Source organism: Rhinoderma darwinii, chromosome 2 (assembly GCF_050947455.1).
Source record: "Rhinoderma darwinii isolate aRhiDar2 chromosome 2, aRhiDar2.hap1, whole genome shotgun sequence".
Taxonomy (NCBI): Eukaryota; Metazoa; Chordata; class Amphibia; order Anura; family Rhinodermatidae; genus Rhinoderma; species Rhinoderma darwinii.
The window spans coordinates 454,252,991-454,265,177 of record NC_134688.1 but is presented as its reverse complement, the minus strand read 5'-3'; the positions used below and the strand labels follow the sequence as shown (position 1 = coordinate 454,265,177).

The 12,187-nt window shown below is 41.5% G+C and overlaps 1 protein-coding gene across 1 annotated transcript; it reads left to right on the top strand.

Moving 5' to 3' along the window:
- Positions 1–4,230: 4,230 nt before the first annotated feature.
- Positions 4,231–7,548, top strand: LOC142741576 (uncharacterized). Its single transcript, XM_075850938.1, has 2 exons — positions 4,231–4,335; positions 5,269–7,548. The coding sequence occupies exon 2, from the start codon at positions 5,279–5,281 to the stop codon at positions 7,181–7,183; it is 1,905 nt and encodes a 634-aa protein (XP_075707053.1). The 5' UTR covers positions 4,231–4,335; positions 5,269–5,278; the 3' UTR covers positions 7,184–7,548.
- Positions 7,549–12,187: the final 4,639 nt, after the last annotated feature.

The following is a 12,187-nucleotide window of genomic DNA, read 5'->3' as shown; positions in this document are numbered from 1 at the left end:
AGCATGCTCAATACACCACTAGATGAATACCTTTAGGGGTCTGGTTTTTAAAATGGGGTCATTTATGGGTGTTTTTTTTTTTTTTTTTTTTTCCAGTCAGCGCAATGCCTCTAAATGCATGATATGGGGTCTAGAATTTATTCAATTGTGCCCTGAAAGTCAAAGGGTGCTCCCGCTCTTTTTGGCCCAGCCACACGTCTAGTAACAAGATCAAGGCCACAATGGGGGTATTTTTTAACACAGGCGAAACACGGTGATGTATTTTGGGGTGTGTTTCTTCATTCTCATGTTCGCTTTACAAAGAAATCTGTCTTTACAATGACACATTTGTGAAAAAAGTGGAAATTTATTTGTTTCCACCTGCTTTGCATTCAATTTAGCAAAAAATTGTGGGTCGAAATACTCACTACACCCCTAGATAAATACCTTAAGGGGTCTAGTTTTCAAAATGGGGTTATCTATGGGGAGTTTCTATCGTTCTGGCAGCTCAAAGACTCTCAATGTGCAGTGGGGCCTAAAACATTTTCAGCAAAATATGTGTCCTGAAAGCCTCCAGGTGCTCCTTTCCTTTTGGTCCCTGCCGTGTGTCCAGGCAGCAAATTAGGGCCACAATGGGGGTATTTTGGAAAACAGGAGAAAGAGGGTGATAGATTTTTTGTTGTGTTTCTTCATTCTCATGTTCGCTTTACAATGAAGTCTTTACAATGACACATTTGTGACACATTTGTGAAAAAAGTTAATTTTTTCTTTTTGCCACCTGCTTTGCATGAATTCTTAGAAAAAAAACTGTGGGGTCAAAATACTCACGACACCCCTAGATAAATACCTTAAGAGGTTTCGTTTTCAAAATGGGGTCATTTGTGAGGGTTTCCATCATTCTGACACCTATGAAGCCCTGAAAACCTGGCTTGGTGCAGGAAAACAAAATGTACTTCAAAATTTATAAAATATTATTACATTTGTAAGTTCTAAATTACTCAAAATTTATTTAATTTTTTCAAAAGTGCTGTCAAAATAGAGTAAAGAGATGGAAATATATATTTAATTTAAAAAAAACTTACAGTGTGTATGTACATATGTGACATATTGCAGTTCCAAATAGGGAAAAATGTTAATTTTTACAAAATGCCATCAATTTTTGGATTTTTTTATTAATTTACGCAAATCGTATCAGTCTACTTTTACCACTCAAATAAAGTGCAACATGTGACGAAAAGACAATGTCAGAATTACTTAGATATGCAAAACTATTGCAGAGTTATTCTTTGATAAAGCCAGACATACCAGATTTGACAAATCTGGCTTGGTCATGAAGGTCCAAACAAGCTTGGTCATTAAGGGGTTAAAGTGGTATTCCTAACTTAGACATTTATGGCGTATCCACAGGAAATGCCAAAAAATGTCTAAAAGATGCGGGTCTCAGCTCTGGGACTCGGACCTATATCAAGAATGGGCTTCACTGGACCAGCTCTGGCCCCCTGTCTGCTAGTCCCCATCTGGAATCTGTGGCCAGTGGACGCCTCACCAGTTGGGAATAACCTTTTAATAATACTGGTTGATTTTAGTTTGCACTTAGATTTTCTTGGGGGCCCCCTGTCTGCTAGTCCTCGTCTGAAATCTCTGGCCAGCGGACACCTCACCAGTTGGGAATAACCCTTTAACCCCTTCGAGATGGAGCCATTTTTTTTATTTTTCATTTTCGCTTTTCACTCCCCGCATTCCAAGAGCCATAACTTTTTTATTTTTCCATCAATAGAGTGGTGTGAGGGCTTAATCTTTGCAGGAGGAGTTGTAGTTTCGTTGGTACCATTTATAGTTCCATATAATGTACTGGGAAACTGAAAGAAAATTCATCGTGGGCGGAAGTTGGTAAAAACTGCCAATCCTTAATTGTTTTTTGGGTTTAGTTTTTACGGCTTTCACCGTGCGGTACAAACGACAACTTATCTTTATTCTGTGGCTCAATACTATTACGGTGATATCAAATTTATATAGTTTTTTTTTATATTTTACTACTTTTATTGATAATAAACGTTTAGTTAAAAAAAAATGTTTTGAGTCGCCACATTCTAAGAGCCATAACTTTTTCTTTTTTCACCGATTGAGTGGTGTGAGGGATTATTTTTTGCAGGATGAGCTGTAGTGTTTATTGGTACAAGTTTTTAGTACGTAGAAATTTTTTATCACTTATTATTACATTTTATTTAGAGCTAAGTTGACCAAGAAACAGCTAGGAACATCGCAATTGCTTTTCTCGGCTGTTAGTCCCGACTCCCGGAGCATATGGAGCGTGCACAGAGTGTGAGCGCACTCCAAACATCACCCCCCACACCCGGACGTAATGGCATATCTGGGTGCGCAAAGGTGTTAATGTTCTCTTTTAACCCATTAGTGACCGCCAATACACTTTTTCACGGCTGCCACTAATGGGCTTTATTCTGACGCATACACCTGTTCATGGCGCTGCATCAGAATAAATATACAGAGCAGGGAGCCGTTAAATCTCCCTGCTCTCAGCTACTAGAGGCAGCTGAGGGCTGGGGGCATTCCTGCTCTAACGGGTGAGATCGATATCAGTATCGATCTCACCCGTTTAACCACTCAGATGCGGTGCTCAATAGCGAGCGCCGCATCTCAGTGGTTTTGGAGAGAGGGAGGGAGCTCCCTCTCTCATCGCAACGGCACCCGGCAATATGATCGCCGGGTGTCGTGTCTTCTATGGCAGTCGGGAGCCTAATAAAGGCCCCCAGGTCTGCCTGTAGTGAAAGCCTGCTAGGTCATGCTAGAGGCCTGGCCTAGCAGATGCCTGTCCGTTTAATTGTATTGAAAAAGTATTGCAGTGTATTATAAAAGCGATCGGATGATCGCATAGTAAAGTCCCCTAGTGGGACTGGTAAAAAAGTAAAAAAAAAGTTTAATAAAGTTAATTAAAAAAAAGTGAAAAAAAATTAAATATTAGAAACCCACTTTTTCCCCTAACAAAATGCTTTATTATTAAAAATAACAAAATAAAGTAAAAAGTTGCACATATTTGTTATCGCTGCGTCCATAATGACCCCAACTATAAAGTTATTACATAATTTAACCCACACGATGAATGCCGTAAAAAATAAAATAAAAAACAATGCCACAATTGCTGTTTTCTGTGATTCCTGTCTAAAAAAAAAATGTGATAAAAAGTGATAAAAAAGTCGCATCTACTCCAAAATGGTACCAATAAAAACTATAAGTTATCCCGCAAAAAAAACAAGCCCTCATACATCTGCATGGGCGAAAAAAAAAAAAGTTATGGATCTTCAGATAGTGACACAAAATCAAATAATTTTGAAAAAAATGTGTTTTTGCTGTATAAAAGTAGTAAAACATACAAAATCAATACACATTTTGTATCGTTGCAATCGTAATAAACCCCTGAATAAAGTTATTGTGTTATTTATACCACACGGTAAATGGTGTAGATTTAGGACGCAAGAAAGTGTGGCAAAATTTCAGGTTTATTTCTATTCCCCTCAAAAAAAAGTGAATAAAAGTAAATCAATAAATTAGATGTACCCCAAAATGGTGATATGAAAAAAAAAAAAACTTGTCCCGCAAAAAACAAGACCTTATAGAGCTATGTTGACACAAAAATAAAAAAGTTAGAGCTCTTGGAATGCGACGATGGAAAAACTTAAAAAATAGCTTGGTCATTAAGGTTTAAATAGGCTGGTCACTAAGGGGTTAAGCAAAAGTAATAATTGCAAGAAATTGGATGGCTGGTAAATCCCCAATTGTTATTGATTGGTTGAAGTTGGTTAAGACAATTAAAGAATATGAGGAAATAAGAGCAGACAAGAAGAATTGTATAAAGAAGTGGGAGGAAATATTAATGATATGGAGTTGATTAGTGTTTTATAGGAAAGTATAATTATTATTTTTTCATAAAAAGGTTATAATTTTATTGTACTTAATGATCTTTGGGGTGGCAGGGGGATGGGATTGGGGAGATATATGTTGTCTGATGTAAATTGTGCAGATAAATTGTTGAGCATTATGATATTTATAATCGCTGGATATTGAAATGTTGTAATGTTTTTATTACTGAAATTCAATAAAGATATGTGAAAAAAAAAAAAACATTTGATGTATGTTAGAATGTAAGGTAAGTGTGAGGTCATCAGTGATGTCATAATTCACCTTCTCTATAAAAGCTGCAGATCAGTCACATTCCGTTGAGCCGCTATAGACCAATAGTTTCTTGCTTTTTGGTTCGTCGCTCTCACTTGACTTTTTCTTGAGTCCTGTGACTTCTAGAAATCTTGCTTTATCCAGAAGCTTCAGATCCACGATTCAGAGGTAAGAGGAGAACATGTAGAATGTTTCTTGTGAAGTATTGCAGCGAGTTCCATGTGCTGCCCCTGTAAGAATTTTTCTCTTTCACCCACTTACTGGGTTAGATTCTAAGATCAGGCGCAATAAATGACATACAAGATTGAGTGTATGAAAATGTATATTGTATAAAGAGTGAAATGACTGTTAGTTATTCTGAGACTTCTATGGAGATTTGTAAATAGCGACAGCCATAAACAATGAACTTTACAGAGACACTTTTTCCTTTTCATCAATAATTACATGACACGTTATAGTTACCATCCATGGTCTCCCCACACTCCAGGAAGTCTCCTTTCCAGTATGTCCCTCCTCAAGTGGCCTCCCAAGTGGCTCCCCTCATGTCATGCTTGGGTCTTTCATACCCCCTTGTCTGCCCCTCTTAGAGACAAATAGCCTGACCTTCCTGATAAAAAGAACTTCCCCCCTCATGTAACATGCGGATATAGAATACTGGTGCCACTTATCAACCACCTTTAGCATTTATGACATCCTGAGTTTGTCCATGTGTAAGGCTGGGTTCACACTACTGGTTAGCACCTGTAAGAGATACCTGTGAACGTCTGAGTTATTTATTGTGAGAATCAGTGTAAACAATAGAAATCTTGAATACGGATGAGACGCATTTCATTAAGACATGCAACTATACCCATGATCCTTCATCTTTGATTTACCCAAATAAAATACCCTATATAATATTACATATAACCTTATATGTGGCTTTCATTTTCTGAAACCTTTAATTTCTTACACCACCAGAGGGCGCAGTGTAGGGGAGTGCCGCTGTCTCCTCTGGCTGCACTGTCCTGTCTCTGCCTTGGGAGGGCGCTCTTCATGCAGTTATCAAATGTTTAATTGGGGAGGGGGCAGATAAATGAGGACAGAGAAGTCTGGAATCAGATTTGTGGCTATGAAGATCATGAATAGAAAACATCAGACATTCTGTGTGGACACAAATCAAGAGCTCAGAAATGCTTTGGACACCTGGAATTTGGTGGAAGAAGACGTCTTAGGAGCCTGTGTCCCTTATTTCATCCAGGAGAAGGCGGCTGAAGATCTCTTCACTTATACGGATGTGTTTCAGAAAGCCATTCTGAGTATCCTGTTACCATCTCAATACAACGCCGCCATGTGCCGCTTCTTCATCAGAGTCATCCAGTACAGAAGAGACGCGGCCCACTACCTGAAGGAATATATGATCAAGGTGCTATGTGAGCACTTGAAGGTGGAGTACATGAAGGGACAATACTATTCCTACGCCATGACTAAGAAGGTTATCGTCTGGCTGAGCATCCTCCATCTGGAAGCGGTGGTCGGGGAACTGAGATACAACATCGTTTATGAGGATTTCAATGCTGCCATTGTCGACACTTTGACAGAAGTGACATCTCTGTGTGCTACAGTCATCATGCCACACATCTTGGACATGCTGCCAGTGCTGAGCCGAGTGGTCAAAGACGCTCCGGACCAACTATCTAAGGAGACGTTGTGCTATGCTATAAGACGTTTATGCGGCAGCATCCAAGAATATATTGTGAAGGGTGGCAGCTGCAAGGTGAAACTTATAAAGGCCATAAGCAACATGAAGGCCAACATTTCCACCTGGTTGCCTGATGTCCATGCTGAGCTTCAAAACTCCACCAAAGCTGCCCTGGAATTCTTTACTGTACCCGAATCATCGGAGAAACAGCCGACCGAGCCGGTCGATGACGAGTTACAGACCCTTCCTCATGCCGAGCTCCTAGAAAAGTATAGGGAGCAAGTTGCGGCGGAGAATAAGGAACTGGAAGATACAGAGAAGCAGCGTATTGAGATGAACACGCTTGTCACATCTTTGGTATCTGGAAGGAAAATAACAAAAGATTTCCTCCAGTTTCTGCTCAATGCCCTGAAGAATGCGGACCCAAAGGCCAAAATGACAGCAGCTATGTTCTTCAATGAGGCTTTGAAGCATCCAAGACTTATGAAGCAGAAATACCAAGAGTGCGCAATACAACATCTGCTGAAGATCATAGAAGAGGACGATAATATCTTGTGCAGCATCTCCATGGAGGCACTGGGGAATGCCACCACCGGAGCTACAAGACTGGTGGAGAGCTACAAAAATAAGATCATTGCCCAGCTGGAGTTTAGACTATCAAAAACCAGCAACACCAAGATCATCATGGCGGCACTGAGGGCGCTGTCCTCCATTATCAGACGCCTGAAGCTTTCTGTACTCAGTAGACAATTCATTAAAATATCCCGGGAGCATATGGACTATCCGGATGGAGAAGTCCAGATTGCGGCCATAAACCTGTTAAGAGATCTGACAGAGAGCTGCCGCCTTCCGCTATTTGGATATTTTGCAGATAAAGTCAGGAGCTTTATACCAACTTTGCTCCTGAAATTACATAGTGACAACCAGGAGATCGTAGCAGCCAGTACTTTATCTCTGCAGAGCTGCCTCTCCTACATAAAAGGAGCCAACATTCGGGGATTTTTCCGGACGGAAATCTCTCCAAACATCAATGACCTGAAATCCATCTACAGCTGTCTGGCTCATAACTACCCAAAATTGATGAAGACCCTGCTCCTCCAGACCCCAAGCTATCTGGTTAACTCAGAGGACAAGGAGGCCGTAGTCAGACATGTTGAATTTCTTAAAGATGCCATCAACCATGATGTCATGAAAGACCTGGACTTATATCGTCTCAGCCTAGCTCTAGCCACACTGCACTGCAAAGGCTTCTCATGTAAAATCAGAAAAGCCACTGAAAGGGTCGTCTCCATCCTGGCCACCAAGTGGTTTTACATCGGCAATGCCAACGAATAAAATGCATTCATCAGGGATGAACCGCTGAGGACAGAGACATCAAGGTTGTAGATCACTTCCCCATGTACTATCCAATGGTTGTGAACATCAATATCAGCGGTCAAGACCTGAACATCAATATTAACATCTAGGGGGCAGAGCTAGCAGTCTGACTTGCGAACGAGCCTGAGGCCTCCATCGAGGAGTGTGAACAAGGCGCGGACTCACCGGCCGGTGGAGTCCAGCGATGCCACTTATTCGTCAACATTAGATGACGGAGACCAAGGACTTAGCTGGCGAGACAGACTATACAGTCAGTGTACGGGCAGCATGATGGTGCTGTTTGGGGAATATCCCCGTCATCATATAATAAAGTCGGTGTATAATGACCACTACACATATAATATACAGATGTAATGACACGTCACAAAAATAAAAGTCTACTCTGTTTTATATTAAAATGAATGGAGTGTGCAGCCTGCAAGTGACTGAAGCTAATAAAAAGTATAGAGCACTCATTGTTTTTTTATTGTAGACTAGATACTGGCATTTTTTAAAATTGAGAATCATATCCTAAAAAGGTTTTTAAGCAGGTCACAAATGGTACAAAAGGTACACTTTAATATAATTTATCTTTATATTGGGAAATGTCAGGCCTAGTAATTCCACTGGCCATCTAAGTATGAACAACAATGAAGAATAATGATGATTCTTATTATAATTTAGGTGACAGTAATGCTTTTTATTTAGAAAAACAATCTATTTTAAACCACTTTATTAGCGATTTTTAGCTTTATGCTAATGAGTTTGTTAATGCCTAAGTGGGCGTGTTTTTACTTTCGACCAAGTGGGCGTTGTACAGAGGAGTGTATGACGCTGACCAATCAGCGTCATGCACTCCTCTCCATTCATTTACACAGCAGCATCGCGTTCTTAATAGAACACGATGTGCAGCCACATACACAGGCATTAACGTTAATCAAGTGTCCCGATAATGAATATACATTACCTCCAGCCTGGACGTCATGTGTATTCAGAATCCTGACACTTCTGAATCTTTTCTGTGAGATTTCCAGCAAGGGAAACGTAATCTCGTTTTCATCGTAATCTCGCGAGATTACGCGTGGCTTGCTGTGTAAAAACGCGATGCTGCTGTGTAAATGAATGGAGAGGAGTGCATGACGCTGATTGGTCAGCGTCATAAACTTATCTGTACTACGCCCACTTGGTCGAAAGTAAAAACACGCCCACTTGGGCATTAAGAAACTCATTAGCATAAAGCAAAAAATCGCTAATAAAGTGGTTTCAAATAGATAGTTTTTACATTATAGCGCCGATCTTGTTATATAGGTGATAGGGCACTTATAATGTTGTGACAGAGCCTCTTTAACGCATCTTCTATGCCCCCTTTGTTTTACCTAAATGACATGATTTTTAACTGAATTCAGTGGCCCGGCGTGGACGGCATGATGCAGTGACGTCATGGTGGCGGGCAGTTGACGTCAACAGCGTGCTCCCGATCTCTTGTGGGCCTCAGGCCTAAACCAGGCTGTGGCCTACAAGAGCAAAAGGAGGAGCAGGGGTTTCTATTGTGGCAAATGTAATTTTTTTTTAAATTTTATACTGCTAACTTTTTTTTGGTAGGTTCTGCTGGACCGTTTGGACTATGTCGTAGATTCATTGGACTACTTCAATTATCTACTTTAAAAAAAAAAAAATTGTGAAAGAGGGTTGCATAGGGAAGTTTTGATTTCAATAAAAAAAAATTCTTATGACTGTTTTTTTTAATACTTTATTATGGCCTTAGTAATGGCTGCTCTCTGATTGACAGCATTTAATTACTAAGGCTGGGGCTTAGCATTAGCCAGTAACAAGGCTATCACTAAACCCTATTATTACCCCGATTCCCACTGCTGCCAGGGATACCGGGAAGAGTCAAGTACAATTCAGTACCTGGCCATCTGAAACGACGGTTAGGCCGCAGGCTGGTATTATGAGGCTGGGAAGGGACAAAAAACGTGGCCCTTCCCACCCTTCCCACCCTGTTGATGCTAGGCTGCAGATGCTTTATTGTATCTGGCAAGTTATGAAAAATAGGGGGAACCCCACGTTATTTTTTAAAAATAAATTGAAAAACAAATTATGTGAGATCCCCTCCATTTTTCATAACCAACCAGATACAATAAAGCAGCAGCAGCCTGGCATCACCAGGGTGGGAAGGGCCATGGTTTTGGGCCCTTCCTAGCCTGATAGTACCAGCCTGCGGCCACCCAAGTACCCTTCACTTCAGATGGTCGGGTACTGGATCGTACCCAGCTCTTCCCGGTACTCCTGGTGGTGGTGGGTAGCGGGGTAATAATAGGGGGTTAGTGCTAGCCTTTTTATTGGCTAACACTAAGGCCCTTCTTAGTAATGGACTCTCTCAATCAGACAGCAGCCATTACTAAGGCGGTAATGAAGTATACAAAAACAGAGACATAAAAAAAAAGTTTTATTGAAATAACTCTTCCACACAATCCACTTTAAACATTTTATTGAAAAAAGCTTAAAGTTTAGCTAAACGTTCGACAAGTCTGGATTGACTGGACCCCCACCAAACGAAGCAGCTGAAGCACTCGTGTGAACGCTAAGCCGCTTCATGTCTGTTCGGCTTTTTCCGGAAATACAGTATATGTATCTGTGTACGGGCTCATAGACTTTGTATTGATTCCGTACACCGATACATTTATTTCCGTAAATAGCGGAACAGACACGAAGCAGCTGAGCGCTCACACGAGCACTTCAGCTGCTTTGTTTTAGCGATCGGTGGGGGTCTCAGTGCTTGGTCCCCCACCAATTAAAACTTCTGACATTTTCAGTATGACATGATAAAATGATAAAAGTTTAGTTACAATTTAAAGGCTACTTACACCTTTAAAAACCTATTTTTTAAATATGAATATATCTATCAATGTGATTGGTGCAAGTTTTAATTACTTTTTATTGAAAATTATTTGTACTTGAGATACAGCTGCTTTTTATCCTGTATACAGAGCAGCTGTATCTAGTGCTGAGACCTGAATCCTTTAAGTCACCTGTTATCGATCACATCTAAGTTATGAAATTAGATGTGATCGGTAACAGCTCGATCCTGCCCCTACTGATTTAAAAGGGGTCGGCCGACGCTGGGGGGCCAGGAGTATACTGCAATGGGGGGGGGAGTGTGGGCGTTTTACTCACAGCAGAGGGCTCTATAGGGGGGAATAATCCCCCCATAGAGCCCTCACTAGTTACTATACTGAAAGGTTAGGGGGGTCTGAGCATCCGACTGACTGCTCTAAAGGGGGGGGCAGAATACTCCCCCCCTATAGAGCCCTCTGCAGTAAGTCAGACGCTAAGACCGCACCTCCCCTGCATCCCCCTATCCTTCCATTATAGTAACGTGAGGACTCTATAGGGTGGATTATTCCCCCCTCATAGAGCCCTTGGCTGTCAGTAAAATGCAGTAAAATACCCAGACCCCCCTTGCATTATACTCCCGGGTCCCGGTCCCCCAACTCCGGCCGACCAACACCTTTTAATATAGTGAAGGCAGGAGCGTGAGCGCTGTTTTTAATACAGGCCACCGCTCACCGCTCACCTCGTGCATCATGCATCTCGTCACTCCTCTTCTGGAGGAGTGAGCACTTGACTGCTCCTTCTGCAGACCTGCTCCTCTCTGGCGGCATGTGCTGCATACAGTGTCAGAGAAGAGGAGGAGTAGTGTTCTTACAGATGGGCACCATCATGCGGCACATCAGGTAAGTAAAATAAGGCATGCCCCCTCCCCCTGGTCCAGTCCTTCCCTGGTTCAAAATGCTGCCCAGGGACGTAACTAGGAAAGACTAGGCCCCATAGCAGGCAGACAAAACTCTTGACTGCCCCCCCCCCCCAGGTTCCACAAGCAGCCCCCTTATAGATAGTGTCACCTGTAAAATTTTTCATACAGCCCCCTGTAGACAGTACTATACAGTCCCACCTATAAACAGTGTCACACCCCACTTGTAGATAGCGACCCCCACCTCCCTCTTGTAGATAGTGCCATACAACCCCCCTGTAGATATCACCATAAAGCCCCCCTGGTATATAGCGATATACAGCTCCCACTGTATATTGTGCCACACAGCCCCACTCCCTTGTATATAGTGTTGCACAGCCCCCCCTTAATAGATAGTGCCACACACAGACCCCTGTAGTTTGCGCCACACACAGCCCCCTGTAGATAGAGCCACAGCCCTCCACCTTGTAAATAGTGCCACACAGCCCCATTTAGTGGTGCCACACGGCCCCTTGTATATAGTGCAACACAGCTCTCCCATGTGTACAGTGCCACACAGCACCCCTTTTATATAGTGCCACGCAGCCCCCCTTTGTATATAGTGCCACAAGGCAATGGCGCATCCGAGAATGTTGTATAAGCCAGGGAATGTCAATCAAACATGGAAAGTTTGGTTTGGAGGCAGGACGATGTGACTCGTCAGGATAGCGGCACCGCCCCATCACCCTTTAATGAGTAATTAGCATATAGTGTGTGCCGTTTTAAAAGTGGATTTTTAAGATTTTGCTGCATCTGAGAAAAAAATATACAGGGGAATATTGTCCGGTCATGTATTACCACATGGTGGTGGTTGAAGGGGTTAAAACTACCAGACAGGTTCCCATTAAATATAAAAAGAATTGAGAACAATTCCATCTGCCCGCAATTTTGTTATTATAGATATATCCTATATAATTACAGCTCCAGAACCAATCTCTGACATATATACAGTACCACAACCAAGCTCATATATATATATATATATATATATATATATATATATATATATATATATATATATATATATATATATATATATACAGTACCACAACCAAGCTCATATATATATATATATATATATACATATATATATATATATATTTATACAGTACCACAACCAGGCTCAGTACATAAATACAGTACTAGAACCAAGCTCTGACATGTATACACCACCCGAACCGAGTTCATAC